The 18,074-nt window shown below is 38.1% G+C and overlaps 1 protein-coding gene across 1 annotated transcript; it reads left to right on the top strand.

Annotated features, from left to right (window-relative positions):
* The first annotated feature begins 3,768 nt into the window (after nucleotides 1-3,768).
* On the top strand, nucleotides 3,769-4,847 carry LOC118418155. Its single transcript, XM_035824024.1, has 2 exons — nucleotides 3,769-3,787; nucleotides 4,429-4,847. Exons 1-2 carry the CDS (start codon nucleotides 3,769-3,771, stop codon nucleotides 4,845-4,847), a joined length of 438 nt encoding a protein of 145 aa, XP_035679917.1.
* The last annotated feature ends 13,227 nt before the right edge of the window (nucleotides 4,848-18,074 follow it).

Raw genomic sequence — 18,074 nt, forward strand, 5'->3', positions numbered from 1 at the left:
TTTTGCTCCATACTTTTTCACTTTACCTGCTAAAATACCTAATTGTGGATGCAACAAATCAAATACCAATTGTCCTGCTAGGTCCACTCAGGACAGACTATGTTGTTAAAACACCTTTATGGGAACAAAAACCTGTTTTAGTTTTAACTAGAAGAAAATGATGGATGTGAAGACAGGGCTGTCAGGGACAATGTCATGAGGTTCACAGAGGGAACACAATTACACCACAAAAGTCTACTCTTAACCACAATGTTCAAATGTGTACATTGAATGCCTATGGTCCCTCCCACTCCAAGGGTACACATAAGTGTGAACTTGGACATGTTGATAGCCACCAGGGCTTGGTTGGGACTCTGTTATCGTTTGCAATGAGCCAAGTGATCACTAGAAGGGGAAAATCGGGGTCAGTAATCCACTGGTAATGGAATGAAAACTTTCCTGAGAGAAAATAGTGATGGATTACAATGAGTACTTGTCATTTAAGGAAGTCATGGTTGTTGGGTATAAATTAAGCCATAGGGGAGCACTGATGCCAGGATCAAAAGTTTCTGGGAAATTCTTCCCTTGCATGCTTCACTTCAAAAGTTTAGCTACAGTAATGATAATTTCTATAAGACTGATGGCTACCAGTAGTTCTCTGTTGTTCAAGGATGGGGTAAAGGTTCCCCACTTAAATGTAAAACTCTCTTCTGTGCATTTTTTAAAAACTTCTCCAAACATATTTATCCAACGTGTGTAGGCTGCCCCCTCCCCAACCCACTTCTATTTTAATCTTCTTGGCAAAAGCGCTTGATATAAAACCCTGCAAGTAAGATCACAGTAAAGGTTCTATTACTGTGTTGATTGACACAAAGACAAATTTTGGGCTACTTGTTTGCTTTGCTTTTTTGGTAAGTCTTTGAGCTCTCAAACTGGCTCGGGCGCCAATTACAGGTAAAACAACTTTGAAGTTAGCTGAGGGGTGAAGACAAAATTTATAGTAGGTTTGAACAAAAAGATCAACTTTCTGGTTGCAGATTTAGTGAACACAGAACTTTGAGTATTCACTAACTAGGCCACAACAAGTAAAATTTTATGGATGACATCAGCACGCTCATTAAATTTCGCCTGATTTCAGAAAAAAAATTTTCTTCTTTGGAGATGTCAACATGACAAAAAGTTACCAAAATGAGCAAATGTGTTGTAGCCTGATGATTGTACTTGTGGAAGTGATACTAGTGAGGTAGCCAGGACTGTAATTATGGTAGATGTGAAACTTACTACATTGTAGTAGTTGGATAGTTGTAAAAGTGGCACCAATATAGAAGCCATGAGTGAAGTTACCAACTTTGTTAGTGATACCAGTCTACCACACTATTGTCACTTTTACTTCACCATACATGTCTCGAATACAAGAATGAATGCCTTGTTGGCTGTGATACTATGTTTTGTCCCCTTAATTCTTGTTTCAACGTTTATTGTGTCTGTATTTTGAAAATATTATCTAGACTAAGCCATCTTGTTTTTTTCACCCATCTTGTTTTTTTAATGCCCTATCTCACTATGCATTTTTGCAGTCTGAAGAGTATGTCATCCATAAATTTTACTTGCTTTGGCCTTAAGTTTTGTTGCTGCATTCTCAAACTTCAGAACTAATGCATGTTCACCTTTATCCGTGGGGTAACCTATATCTGTTGTATTTGAAATCAGGGTATTCAATGATATCAAGTCGACGGTTGGTCGTTTCAAAATTCAATGCTTTGAAAATATTGCAATTTGAAACCACCGTCTGTCGACTTGATATCACTGCAAACCTTGTTTTAATAACAACGGATATACAATGTAAGTTACCCCGCGGATAAAGGTGAACTAGCGTTACATGTACAAATGTACATGGATATTTGGGATTCTTGATGGTGGGTATGGTGCTTTTTAAGTTAATATAGAAGTACATATCCAACTATGATCCTTCAGATACATCTAAATGCATAATGGCATCTTTCTTTCTTTTCAAATCTTGAAGCCAACCAATAAGAACATCAGGCAATTCTGATGTATCTTGATTAAGGTATTTTCTCATTGCATACAGAAAACAACCAATACAGGAACGGCCACCTGCTGCATTCCCATTGCGTATTAGACAATCAGTTTTTCCTGTGTATGAGATGCAAACTTACTGCAATCCAAACTGCATAAAAAAAGAGAATGTGATATTTGATAAATTACATGGAAATAACATAATCTTAGAATGGCTGTTAGTTTCGTGTACACTTTTACATGTTAGCCGTAAAGTAGACTACAGAGGTACTGTAACAGTTGATTATAACATTGACAGCAGGGCTACCAAAGAATACCTGAGTTTTGCAGTTCAAACCAAATTGGCAGTTTTGGTGATTGCTCTACCACCTATGTAGCACAGCAATATGATGATATCATAAACCTTACATGATATAGACTCTCAGTTTCGCATGGTTATAAAACAACTTCCTCTTGATATGTTACAAATGTTTTACTGTAACGGTTATCGATATTAATTCATATACATGGAATTCATTAACATTATACCATAAAATACTGGTATCTTAATGGATTATGAATAGGCATCAGACTAGACAAAGGAAGGAAGATCTGAATTTTTTTATACAAAAAATAAGGAGTTCACTATTTATGCCTGGACTGACACAAATGTCAATACATTCATACAAGATAGTTGCTACTTTATGCTTGGGTCAATCATGGACACGTGACAAAGTTGGATATTCAACATGGCAGCATCCAGCTGCGGTGATGGGAAAATATGATGTGATGCAACAAAATGAAGCGAAAGAGTAGCTCAAAGTAGCAAAATTTAATACATTCAATGGTTTGAAGTAAAAATATCAGGCGGAAATACTCAGAAACATACCTTCTCCCAGTTGCATAAAAATACTGCACCATCGTCATCATTACTGTGTTCTGCATCTACACTCTTTGAAGAGTCCAGAGAGACAGAAAGTACTGCGTAAGATTTGTGCATTTCACATGGGGCTATGTGTGTATGGCATAAGATTTCTATGTTGTCCTATGGTCATTCATGCATTTTAATATCACAAAACTCATAACATTTACACCCCAAAACAAGGAGTGACCACAATGATCAGGTGGTCCTAGTGAAACACATGAGAGGCAAGTAGAAACATCCCTGGTTCCCGGGATTTGAACCCGGGCCCACCAGCTTTAATGCTACCTAACACTATCACCATTAAGCTGAAAGGTATGGACTGGTCAGTTGATCATGCACTTGAACACCATTGTTACACTACTCCCCCTTTTCTTTTTTAGCTTCGTCCTTGAGTCACCAAGTTCGATATCTCTGCATGTGCAGCACACTTTGCTATTACTCACCAGGTATACAATGTAAATAGTACCCTGGCTCTCGGGATTCTAACCCAAGCCCGCCAGCTTACTAACCCTACACCATCACCGCTAAGCCAAAAGATCTGGACCGTTTTGAACCTGTCAGTTGGTGGGGTTTAAAACCCACTGTTATACTAGGCCAGAAGTGACTAGAACAGCATTTTGACAGACCTTACAATGTATCTTATGTTGGAGGTGCTAACATTTTCCAAGATTCGATGAGTCTCTCCATGATGATACTTGGTTTGACACAATGAGAACCTCGAAATAGGGAATTTACACATGATGAGAAAATGGGACAAATGAATGTTGTAATGTTTTTAAAAATAGATTTGAACAGAAGTTTTTCACTACAGGCACAGCTATTTTACCACTGTTAACAAGATGACAAAGATGACTGTCGAACACTTGGGTTAGTCCAATTATTTGCAACAATACTGGTCAACTTTGATCCAGATCCAGTATATTCCACCTTCATTTGTTCCAGTGGCCAATAAGGCAACAAGTTTCCTTGCTGTTTCAGTATCTTTTAAATCTTTTAACTGGAAGGGGTTGCTTTTCCCCTATAATGCGCACGCTTGTTTCAAAGGCTTTGAATTCGATCATTTAGTTCCCCGGGCAATTTTCGAACAGAAAAAAAACACTTGCAAAAAATTCCGAAATTATAGACATACCCTACAACATTCCGTCTAGCTGTTGCATTGCATTTGGACACCCAAAGAACTCTGTTAAGTCTTCAAACGATCGAGATAAGTTACCTAGGTCAGTCCATGATCGTGTTCTATGCCGCGTAGAACGCGCGTTCGAACTAGGTGCCTACAGTGTAACAGGCGTGTGCGCTCAAGGCATCTCCTCAAATAGGGGACCCCATCTGAAAGACACACACAGCCCAACTGAGGTGCCCAACCCAGGAGTGAACAGGGTCTCCCAGTTACCTTGGAACAAGGAGATCAACTCACCTGTGCTACTAGTTGAGCTATAGGGACATATGGCGCTGCAAACATCTCTCCAGAACGGCCAAGCTGAAGGTGTACAACACTCTGGTTCTTTCAGTGCTCCTGTATGGAGCCGAGTCATGGACTCTCACCAAGTCACTGAAACAGAAACTGGACTCCTTCGATTCACAGTGCCTTAGAAACATCGAGGGCATCCGCTGGCAGGACCATGTCACCAACGAAGTAGTACGCCACACAACAAACCAGATCCCGGTCAGCCAGAAGATCACCAAGTACCAGCTTAACCTTCTGGGACACATCTCCAGAGCAACACCGACCCAGCAAGTGATCAAATTGATCACCTCAGTTCCAGATTCAACTTGGAGGCGCCCCAGAGGCCGTCCTAGGAGCAGATGGGAGGACCAAGTCTTCAATGTGCTGGACACCACAGGGGTCAGCAGATCTGACTGGAGAACTCTGGCTGAAAACAGAACATCTTGGAGGGACATGTCTACAGCCGCTATGCATCTTCCCTGATGCCCGCGGCTGATTGATTGATTGATTGACATCCTAAAAAACCAAAACCAAGAAGTATGTTACATCCCACAAAGTAAAAAATAGTCCCAGAAAAATTGCATTGCGAAATGCAAGAGGAGCGAGTAGAACAGAAAGAATCAACATGCCGACACCTGGGATCGAACCCGGGGCAGCAGATTACAAATCCAATATGCAAACTACCAACACCAATAGCTCAGAGCTGTTGGCGTGGTCAGTTTGGCAGCGCTTGAACCCCTCTGTTACACTACTCCCCCTTTTCTTTTCAAGATTCGTCCTCGAATCTACGAGTTCGATATCCACGTGTAAACTTACGGCATCTCAAACCTCACAGTGTGGCACACCTGCTAGCCTCTTACTCAATGTGTGGCGCATGTATAGCCTGTTACGTATACAGGGTCGGTGTGGGAACCAGTGAAACGCAAGAGGGGTGAGTAGAACAGAAAGAAACAGAAAGAAAGTAGAGTAGAATAGAAAGAAACAACATGCCGACACCCGGGATCGAACCCGGGGCGGCAGATTACAAATCCAACGTGCACACCAAAAGCTCAGAGCTGTTGGTGTGGTCAGTTTGGCAATGCTTGAACCCCACTGTTACAATTGTATGGCCCAAGAAGGGATGAGGAAAACAATTTTTGCGATGGTACAAAAATGTACTTTTCTGGAAATTTCATGAGTGAAAGTTCAACTTTAGCTTTAAGTTATAACGTTAGCTATAATGAGTGTATAACCGTCACACCATGTGCCTTGCTCACACACATTCCCAGGGAAGCTGGTGACTTTCCCAGGCTCATCAACAATCACAGCTTCCAGGACAACAAGCAGAAGCTGCAACCAATTCCGGGAAAATGGGTCCTGCAATTATTCAAGGAATTCCAATTATTGTCTGGAAATGAATGACCCTGTCAACGCTATCCCAGGTAAAAAGTGTAATCAGAGACAAGTTGGCCATTCCAGGAAAGGCCCTCATTTTCTGCTTTAATTTTGCTACATAACCTCACTTCTGACACCTGCCTTTTTTCCTTTGTCATCTCCAAATAAGTTTTCTAGAAAAACATAAATAGGCAAAATATAGCCAGTTCTACTGCTGTATCAATATATATAAATACAACACCAGTGATTTTTCATACACATGTGTATTGTCCTCCTTCCCTTAATAGTTTTGATTTACCGGGTAGTACTACAAAACCTAATGCTAGATCACATGCCAATTGTTTAAAACATCAGTTCCATAGAAATACTTGTGAGCTTACCACTTTACTTTAAACTTGAGCAGCACAGTGACTGCATTTCTGACAGATACTATCATCCATGCAACCAGCAAGTCTTAGACTGGATGATGATGCTGACCATCGTCTGTAAATTCGAGGTTGCACTTTTTGGTTTACCTTGTGGAGTAACTCTCTCTATATTCTTCGTGACCAATAAAAATGCACTGTCTCCCAGATATGCCAAAATAACATGTTGTAAATAGAGAATACAGTAAAACCTGTCTGTAGCAGCCAATCAAGGGATTAGAGAAATGTGGCCACTATAGACAGGTGGCCACTATAGAGAAAATGCCACGAGCAATAAGTTACACATGATTTCAGTACCCACCGATCTTTCTCACAGAGTAACATTGTAACATTGATAGTCTCAACTGACCCTGCCAAAGTCAAATCTACCTAAAATGATTGATATTGCCGTGCGGAATGTTGGTAAATTCGCCAACAAAGGCTTGCGCTCTAATGCTACCGCCAAAATGACAATGTCAGGAACTCCAAATCCTCGCAAACTATGATTTTAAACTCAGTGCAGGGTGACATATGGCCGCAATATGCAGTGTTACTGTATCTACAGGACTGGAAATTGTGTGGCCGTGGCCGCGTTGGACAGTAGGCCCGCTATAGACAATTCTTTAATGCTTACTTCAATGGGAAAAATTAAAGGGAGCGACAAAAAGGGATCGCAATGGCCAGGTGGTCGCTATGCAAAGGTGGCTGCTAATACAGGTTTGACTGTTTGCAGGAGGGCTGGGACCAAGGGTTAATGCGGAATATACTGTGTTGTATTATTTCTTTGTCATTCTTTCCAGTTGTTACCCACACAAGAAAACACCCCTTTCATTAGGTAGAATGCACCAGAAGTTCAATTTGTTGTCTTCAAACAAAACTTCAAGATTATAAATTCTTATGTTTGAATCCGGTGTTCAAGTTGTCGACAGCGATTCACTCGACGAATAAAAAGTGTGTTGGAAAGATGGAAGCTTGAGATAGAAGTAGAAGCGAGGCTGTGAGATACTGAATATTTGGACCGTCCAGAAAACCTGTATGTAATGTTATATCTATTAGTAAGCACATCATGTCATAAAAGTAGAAGATCTCACATTCTTAAGGTTCTTATTAAACTAAGAGGGGAGACTGTTCTACAGAAGGACATGAGAAAATCTCTGCTGGACAGAAACTTCACACTCAGGAACGCATTGTGAGTCATACTGAAAAGAAAATGTACCAAAATTTCACTTGACATTGAAGCAAGTAAAAATCAGGGCACTCAGTAACACGATAAACATTAATTATAACAAATCATAAAATATTTCAACAAATGAGTATTAACAATATTATAGGGGTTGAACATCTATTGTATTCCACCTAAGTTTGATCACCATTCACACGGCATTCCTGTGTGACGGACATACATAAGTGTACTGCAACGAAATGAAAGACATTCTAAAAGAAACTGGCAAAACCGTCATTTGAAAGCTCTGCATTTACTACTCATACGTATATAATGACTTACCTTGGATAAAGAGTTGAATTCAATGCTTCCTTTTCAATTGGTAAAGCATTCTGCAGCCATGGCATATCTAAACTGGACTTATACGTGCGATTGAAATATCTTAAGTTTGATGAGAAATTCTTTCCATTCTGACTACTCAATGCAGCTTACAAACGCGATCCGACTTATGAGTCGTTTCTTTTACTCTTTAGCTGAGGTACATCGGAGGACCGTGCCCCATGCCCTTTATTTGTGAGGAGAACACTGGAAATTCTTAGCGCATGGTAGACTGCACAACGAAGAACAGAAGTACCGGTACACCTAAAATCAAAATACGGGAAATTGCGTTCAGCGCAGAATCGCACAATTCGGATATCGTCAGACCAATAAAATTTAAAAAAACATCTGCTGAAAATTTTCCAGGTGTAAGAATCTGCCATTCTGAACTGAGATCTTATATTATTAAAAACATTGTTTCTTTTAAATATAATTCCATGTTTTAAGCAATTTTTCTACACAAAATCATACAACAATTTTACTAGTACACCTTTACAAAATAAGACAGTAATTTTGCTATTTTTTGGAAGCACAAGACTACTAAAATGAAATTCTCATGATACAGAAGGTTGCCTTGGACAACGATATTTTCCATTAAATATTTTCCAAAATATCAATAATTTTCATAATAGAGCAATATTCTACTTTTAAAGCATCCGATTGTAATACGCATCTTACAGAATCACCATGACTTCGTATACATGTCACACATTTGTTTATTTGTTTCAAAATGATTCACAATTTGGAAGAATAGAAATCAGATAGCAGACTAGAAAAGCACATGGAAAACTCATTCACTGGAATTTTCCAATTTCATTTTAAATGAAAAAAATTGAGTTTACATACCATGTGACCTGATACTCAAGGAAAGGAAAAATCAGGCTTTTAGATACAAAACCATGTTTTGATTGGATAAGGGCTGTGGTGCTAGGTTGGGAAAAATAAAGTCATCTGCAATAAAAGTCCTTGTTACAACTCTGCAAATTCATCATCAACAGTTTATCAATCATTAGGCAATGATCACAATTGTTATTAAAATTTGTACTTTAAATCAAACCAGCAAGACTTCTTGTTCATTTGTCCTACTAGCATTTTTTCACAAAGGCTACAATTTTGCTACCTTTTGCATTTGTCCCGATCTTGGAAATGCTTTTTATCTCATCCTCCAAGAATTAAGAGGCCCATTTTAATTTTTGCTTGCTTTCCAATCTTTTCTCAAATTCTCAATCTTTTACAATAACACAAATTCATATTAATGACTCAAATTAGATCAAACTCTTTGAAGATGTAAAAAAAAAAATTGTGCAAGTAAAGCTGACCATTTCATACCAATCATGTACACCATTCTAATATCTTTATTGCAGCTTAGAAAAATGAAAAGTATCATTGTGGTTAAGATAAAAGTATATTTCTTTTTTAAGTCCTTAAGACTATTAGAGATACGGTTATTCAAAAAAAAAAGTGCTACAGTTCTAAGTATTACTGTTACACATCCAAATTTCCACAATTCTTTGTATGCTTGTATCACTAATGTGTACATAACAGCCATCAGCAATGTTTGCTTTTTTAAACAGTACATAGTTATACATAACCTATGCAGGATAAATTTGGGGAAAACATTCCTTATTTTGACTTGTGTTGAAGAGCATGCTAAATCGGTTATAATATTGAAACAACATGTATACATTGTACACGTAGTTGAATCAACACTGTACACACACTTCAGCTTGAAAAAAAAAGAAAAATACTCAAAATTACAACTGCAATTCCATTAAATCAATTAAATCCATTAATTTAAAGCACTGAATAGCAGTTTTTTTTGTATACAAATAAAGAGGACTAATTCGTATGCTTAACTTTGCCAGCTAAAGTTAAGTGACAAAAATGCAGTACATGTTGTTTTTAGATCAAAGTCCTTTTATCACAACAACAAAAATTTACAATAAAACACTAAATATGGAAAGTCAAAAATGTTGTTTTCTAAATTTTTCCAAAATATCTTTTTTCTTCAATTAAGGTTTTGAAAGCACAAAGATTTGATACAAATAAATGAGTACCTGATGACATAGCAGTTGCTCAGGCCAGAGTAACTTAGCATCACATTCAGCACATTATTCCGACAGCTTACCATTGTTTGCTGCTATACAATAGGTGAACATTCCTTTGTTTTAATGTTTCAGTTACTTTCTCTTCATAAAACTTCAATTCAGAGGAATGGTATTACTTTCTTGTAGTTAGTTTTTTGTCGTTTTGTGGAGTGTCGTATGGAAATTGTATTTTACAGCATCCATATTCCCTCCATCCATTCGCTCAACGAAACCAGCCCAGAAAAGGAACTGGAATTACCATTGACCTTTGCCAAGCCATGACCATGTCTCAGGGATTAGAACTAGGGGTCTTTTTTCTCCATCCATCACCCAACAGCCAGGCAAAGTTCATTGGGAAGGTCAAGATCACTCCCAGAAAACATTCACCAGTGGTGCTGCTCAATGCAGTCTTCAAGTCTCACCGCTCTTTCCTCTTGCTAACGAGGCGTAAAGGCAGGGGCCGTACAACCTTTCCCAAATAGACGGGACATTTTGGGGGATTGAAATTTAACAGTTTTTAGGGAGAAAATGTTGAAAGTTCTGCAAGATTCGGATCAATGCATGTGGTCCGCAGGCTTCTCAAAGGGGAGTCTGGCAACAAAGGCTATACAGGGGGAAGCCATTCAGGGCCAGCATTCAAACCGTGAAATCGGTGATTTCGCGCCCATACTGAATTTTCCTCAGTATGTACATGATGTTTCTTCGCTGAGTTCTGCCTCAACAACGTATAACAAACAAACCCTTGTACTGCTTTGTTTTGCGGCAAAAAGGGCTTGATGGCAGGGGCCGGCGATCTCCGAACGGACAACTGACCACACCGCAAACATGTCGTGGTTCAGCGGGGAAACAACTAACGCTGGACAGACCACACTCTCTTTCCTTTTCGTTCTTCTTGCTACACTAAAGCATGAGGAATTTTTGAAAGTAAGTTATACTATCCACTATATCCATTGTCAATTGCAATCCTTTTTTGCAAATTTTTTTGTGTTTTTCCCCATAATTTGTGATGTTATAAAGAGGACGTAATTAAGGGTAGAAGATGGTTTGGAAGATGGTTTGGGTACCAGGGTAAGACTAACAGCAAGCAGAAAACTTATTGACCCAAAATTCACATAAAACCTTTCATTGTGACACCATTTATGTGTAAAAGCCTTTGGAGTGGAATATGAACTGGTCAGTACATTAAACTTCAAGAAACAAAATTAGAATTGGTGTATGCTCAGATACAGTACATGGAAGTACAGTCCAGCAATGCTTGGACAGCTACATGTACCTGGGTAATGTTGGCCGCCACATGGTTCTAGAATAATCTTCTTTGTAGGACAGTGTGGGGGACTTTGCTACATTCATGTGACATTAGATGATGCTCCTAATGGGCCGCAAGCATCAATTCTTTCTCAACAAGGTGGAAGTAATAGGGTTAAGGGATTTCCTTGGGCCCCGAAAACTGAGTTAACCTTCCTCTACAGACTGCTGTACCACACAATACACTCTAATATCAATTTTTCCCCACAGTTTCTCCACTCCTAATATATGAATTGGCTTAGAACTGATTCGATCGGTGATATTAGGACAATTTGCCAATGTTTTCCTCAAATCCCTACAAGACTTGTCCTTGGGATTGATTCTTCCCGGCTTGAACGATAAAGGGAACATCGGACGAACACGGGAGATTTCCTGCCGAGCAGTCCTCATATTGTGACGACGCAAGACTTACCAATTAAGATTGAAACGTGCCTCAACTTTGGAAAGTGAAGTACTCTTGAAAAACAAGGCAATTTTCTTTGGACAATAGATATGCCTTCTCTCTGAGAAACGTTCCTTCATTAACAAACCCTCCTCATGTCCTACAATGGTGTGTGTGCGCGTACCTGAGTTGGAGAGAAACATAATTGGGGACCACGCTTGTTCATTGTTAGCACCTTTTTTCATCAGCACTTCCTGCCTTCTTTCAGGTATCAGGAATCCTGTAAACCTGTAAGTCTGTCTGCAAAACACCTGTCCAAAATTCATGACAAAAATTTTAAGTTCCTACATTTACAGGTACAGGCAGTCTGACATTGAAATTAAGACTTGCACATACTCAAGTCTGGAACAACAGTTAACAGTATTTTTGTAAAATTTTGTACCGTTTTTCTACTATCAAAGATTTAGAGTAATATATCAACTATTTGAAGTCCATGAACTTTTAAACTCCATGTCTGTGTCAAAAATAACTTTGAACAATGATTTCTTTAGAATCTAAACGGTATGATTGTATATTGGGCTCAAAGTTACATACTGTCACTTTGATATCTGCCTTAAAATTTTGCCAGCTGAGAGTATCTGCCAGTGAGGAGAAAATAATTTTTGAAAAGAAAAACTACCAGCTCTGTTAATGGATTAGAATGTCTGAAATATCAAAATTAGTAACTAGATACTGACAAGAAACCAGAAAGTTGTATAAGCAGTTCAGACTGCTACATCATAATATCAACATCCAGTTTGGCACTGGACAAAATATATAAAATGCAAAAAGAAACATCTCCTAATGACATTTCCAAAACAAGTATCATGAGGATCTGTATTTTCCATCACCATAACATTTTGTTCATGGCCTCCTCAAAATATATTTGAGGCTGTAATCAACTTGATGTCAAAAGTACATGACAAAAAATACACCTTTGTTAGTGAAAGAAAAGTTGGCCATTTTCCAAGTGGAAACACACTCCTTGGATTCCTTAAGTTTGTTTTATATTTTATCTTATTTTTCTGTACATGTTGGAAGTGTAGCTTGAAAATCACTTATTGCGAGAACATGGGATTCTCTAGCCCAACAGAGTTTTAGAGAAAAAAAAACAATAAAATCCACAATGCAGGTTCCAGCCTTACAAAACTAGCCTTCATCTACGCTATTTCTGGTTTGTGTTATAAGAGTAGTTGCTGTGTTCGTATTGAAACAAAAATTAGCTATTTGTTTGTGAAAAAAAAATGTATGTAAAATTCAACGTCTTTCACTTACACTTCACAAAAAAATATTCTAAGTCATCAAGCTTATACACCTACAGTACAGTCTGCCTTTTAGGTATCTACACGTAACAAAAACTTACATCTCCAGTGCACAAATTATCACCTAAAAATGATAAAATTCACCTTAAAGAGTTAATGCTTGAGGTGCCGACTAAAAAAGGGAAGAGATTAAGGACAGAACATGTAGTTGTCGGTGGAGAAATGATCTTAAAACCCCTTATTTACTACAGTGGAGATGCTGTATCCAAACGAGATTGAAATTTGGGCGAGGATGCGACGTACCTTTTCTCACTTTCGAAGATTTCTGACATTTCCTGCAGTACTTTTGCCACTTGTCCTTGCCAACAAAAGGAGGACTGAAATGGTGACGAGAACAAACAGAAAGCAGAAGCAAAATGTGGGACAAAGCCCTAGGAACAGAATATGTTACAAAATAAGGACTGGCCAAATGTCCGCCATTTCGTGTGTGAATCTCGTTTCCTTTGGCATACCGGAATGCCGATAGCCACGGTGCGACAAACGCGATAGCCCGCTATCACACACGGCATTCAACTTTCCCACGAAATCCCGTTTTTGCAGGGACTTTTTGGTCAAAAATGCTCCCCTAGTTATACACAATGGCCAAGTGCAAGTCAAATGTTAGCCGGCCTGGTTTGCAAAGATGGCGGGGGTCGGCATTGAACATGACAATGGCCGAGCAGCCACACAATGCCGCAGATTCACAACAACACAGCAGAGGCAACCTCAAGAGTCAGTCTTCTAGTGGAGCGATCACAGCCGCTTTGTTCATGGATTCAACTCTGGGTTGCAGTGGAACAATATTGTATGTAAAATGTGGAACAAGAAGTATTTCGTGCACGGTACAAAATGATCTTTGCTCTATTACAAGCCAACAACACGGACGCCATATTCTGACCACAGCACAAGCCAATTGGACAGGATACGAGGGTTGGGACGTCTCTGCTTGGTTTCCTTTTCAACCAACTTCGGGAAGCACTGCTTCCTGGCATATTGTACGAGATTATGTTTTTTCCAAGCATATTGTTTTGAACTTGAACTTCATCTGACCCCATCTGCCAGGATCTGGGACATTGCTGGGATGCATTCAAATCCTCGCCAAATCTCCTCATAACGAATTTCGGCGTGATCATTGCCACCGCAAGCCCAGCTCCGGCATGCTAAAAACTACAACACAAAATAAGAACACACTTCTGAGTATCTTCTCCGTCACGGATCGAAACAAGTTTAGCAATAATTTTTAGCAACAGAATCCTATTCAATTATTATTCACCAATCTGGTCACTACAGAATGACATTTACGCACATGCATTTCCAAAGAAAGAACAGTATATCAACAGAATGAATTGTAGCCATAGCTCTCCAGTAATACATAGTTACATCTTTTGAACTTTTCTGGAAATCATTTTTGGCCATCTCAAGGTAAGGAAGTGTAAGAGATAAAAGGTGAAACCATACGAATGTATGACATTGTACATAAACCATGTTGGTCCAGATGTAATAGAAATATCTGCATTTTTGGCACCACAATGCCACAAGCTGACTACCATTTTTGACATTAAAAGATCAGGATGGGGAAAAGTTTACGGTACGTGGAAGACCGTAACATTTACATGTAGGATGGTGGATTCCCAGAGTTTGATGCAAATAAATCTTACTTACATATTATTTTTCAATGAAATACAAAAGACAAGTAGTCGGGTCTCATCACCCTTTTCCACTGTACTGTGGATCCATCTGGACAGTGAGGCAGCGACCATTTTGTGACCAATACGTTGGGTTGTTGTGTTTGGGTGGATAGAGCTTACATACAGTTCACATTCATTTAATACAAATAATCTTCACATGCTCAACACTTACCAAGCCAGGCCAGGCATTCTTTAGTTTTTTACTTGATGTGAATTTTGAAAAAAATTTCTTACAAACAAAACGAATTTATTATAAGGAGAGACTGAAAAAAAACTGGTCTCTTTCAAGTTGTGATTTGAACAACACAATACTTTTTTATAGGAATGTTAGTACAATGTACCTTTGGTCTTCTCCAGTTCAAGCTGAACTTGTTTTTCCTGCCCCGACAGTAGCCGTAGGCAGTGTTTACATAGAGGTAAACTAGAAGGGTCACCTCTTTGGACAGGCTCTCAACATTAAGCCAGACTATCATGTTCAAAATGCGTGGGTGTCTCACAATACATACGATCACCTCAACCTTGTGTTTTCTATAATTGCTACTAACTTCATCAGAATAATTGTCTGAAAATGCTCATGATGAAAAATTGGTAAATACTTTCCCTTTGATCGTGTATTTATAGAATGGGAAAGGAAATGTCGTCCATTTACAATTTTGTTATGTTAAATTCAACCATAACAAACCAAAGTCTGTGTACTAGCTTTCTGACCTTAACATGAAAGGAACCAATTTTAAATCCAAACACAATTTTCATGTAGTAATTTTGCATGTGTAAATAAAATCAAGGATATTGGTCAGGATATGACCACTATGTTATCAAGGATATGCTGATGATACTTCAAAGTGAGAGAAGAATAAACTCTATAATTTGAAATTATGATGTCTTTTCCCTTTTTTTCTGGTAAGTTTACATTAAAAGCAAACTAACCATTTCCATTATAGGATTTGTGGTCAATGTTACATGTTTTCTGTCTTGCACGTCCATTGAGGCATTTCCAGTATATATTGGGAAAAAGACGCTAACATCTTGTTTCAAACTCTCAAAACGTCTCATAACTCGTTAGAGGTTAGTTTCAAAGGAATCATGACAGACATTTTACTGAGCATGCTGCAGAAATATTACCGCATAATTGATTGGAATATTATGGAACTCGGTTGCATTAGCGTCACTCGAGATATTACTGGCAGAATAGGTAGGTGGTTTTGGGCTAAATAGGAGGTTACAGATGCAATAAACTTCTATCAAACATTTTTTTGGGGTGGTGCATTTTCCTAGTGACTATATGCCTGGCATTCCTTTCCTATTGTCACAAAGCCCAAAATATTCTGTTCCTCTAATACTGCAACATGGTTTTCTGATGTTTGCACTGAAATCTTTTCTACATTGACAAGTCTGACAATTAAAAAGATGGACAATAGATATACCAGGTCCTGTACATGTACATGTATGTTACTGAAACTTTGCTCCATGTTTTGTGAAAAGTCACCAATTTTTGAAAGGATTGTTCATATTTTCTCATCATGAATGGTCTAAAAATTGACAAACTAAGCATAGAGAGATTACTACATGGTGGTAGAGTGTCATAAAAATATGAGAACTTTTGAGAGAAACATGACTGTGACAAAATGGAAAAAAACACTTTTGTCTACATAAGATTTTTGTTAAACAAGGTGCACCTTCATTTTGATATCAACACAATACCTGCAATGGCTCAATACAGTATGTGTAATAATTATCTCAAACACACAGTCACGCTAATACAATGTAGTGCTACCCACCCTCACCTCCCACGATTCACTCACACAAGACTTTGGAACACCTGCTCTGTCTGCACTATTCTACCTTAATTTCCCTCTATGTTGTCTTGTCAATCTTAAACCTAAACACAACCAAACATGTACCACTTGTTTTCCACATACAGCAAGAAAAAAATAATAATGCAGTCAACTTCACTGTTTCCTTTTATGAAACCAAGGCTGTACACTTCTTATATCAATATGGACCTAAAATAAGAACCTGGATGAGACTGCATATTTTGTACACAATGCAAAGCTCTTTAAAAAAAATCCAGAATATGTTTTTAAAATCATTTTGGAAGCAGATATCTAGAATTTTACCTTGGAAGCAGTAATTTCTGAGTGGTAAGAAACTCTTGCAAAAAACGTCTACACAATGTCATACTGTTTCCTTCAACAACTATGCCACTGATAATGGAGAAAAAGACTTTGTGAACAGAAACGATTTAACTTAAATCTTAAGTTGTAACAATGCCACAAATAAGGCTTTTCCAAGTGTACCAACACTCTCACATGCACTGTGTATCTGAAAAGGCCCTACATGTAGTGGAATACACCTTTTCACCTGTTTTATGTATACACCTGCTGTACTCTCTCTCTCTTTCACAATGTTTACACAACACATACACACCTGTTACCTGTCTGTATCAAAATCACTTTGAAAACTATCTTTCCAGAATTCAAATCTAAAATATACCTACCAACTGTGGCAGTGGTAATACCATTTACAGGTGAGTTAGATATTCACTGAGAAGTGTTTTCTACCTGTGTGCCTAATGTACCAGGCTATCCCTGTGTTCTACAGACTACCTCCACACCAGGCTTGTTTTATATGCACAAACGTGACTGTCACAGTGGAATATGCATTTTCATATTCAACCTTAAGTTCAAGTTTGTACCAAATTAACAATAAGATGCCTTTGGCCATGAAAATTTGAACTTGACCTTCTCCAATAAGAAAAAAATGAATCCACTCAGCAGTTAAGGTAAGGGCAATGCTGCCTTAAAAGGAAGGCACAAATACAGGTGTAAATACAGGATCTATGTACATGTAACGCTAGTTCACCTTTATTCGCGGGGTAACCTATATCTGTTGTTCTGAAAAAAACTGGGTAGTAAGGTTTTTCAAGTCAACTGCAATATTTCTAATATTTTTCTTATAAACTGAGATTGTTGCAATTTAAAACCACTGTCCACTTCATATCCCCAAATACCTTGTTCTAAAAACAACGGATATAGGTTACCCCACAAATAAAGGTGAACTAATGTTACCTGTATGATGGAATACCTGTACATCTCACCTAGACAAATACACCTGTATCTGTCCAAGAGGGATGCATACATTAAACACATGTTCATATCAATTACTTAGATTTAATACATTCATACCTTTCACACCATCCAGTTATACAACATGATAGCCTATAAACTGGTATCCAAAGTTTGAACTTGGTATACAAATTAACAGCTAGCTATCTTATCTTGCATATCTTATTACCTTGATGTCTAACCTTCACTATATAGATGTTCTGTTAATAAAATATTTCTTTTCACACTTTATCAACACAAACGTGAGATATGACATAACATGATCTATAAAAGCAAAAATATGGATGACAGATATTGAATAAAAAACTATAAGGAAAGTTAGCAAGGTGTACTCAACAAAATTAAGTAAATAAAATGATTAAAATGTACATATTACACACGAAAAAGTGAATGAAATGTCTACTACAATTGTTTTCATGAAGGCAAACTATCGTTAGAAAAAGAACTTTGAACCTTGAACTAAGA

Source organism: Branchiostoma floridae, chromosome 1 (assembly GCF_000003815.2).
Source record: "Branchiostoma floridae strain S238N-H82 chromosome 1, Bfl_VNyyK, whole genome shotgun sequence".
Lineage (NCBI taxonomy): Eukaryota > Metazoa > Chordata > Leptocardii > Amphioxiformes > Branchiostomatidae > Branchiostoma > Branchiostoma floridae.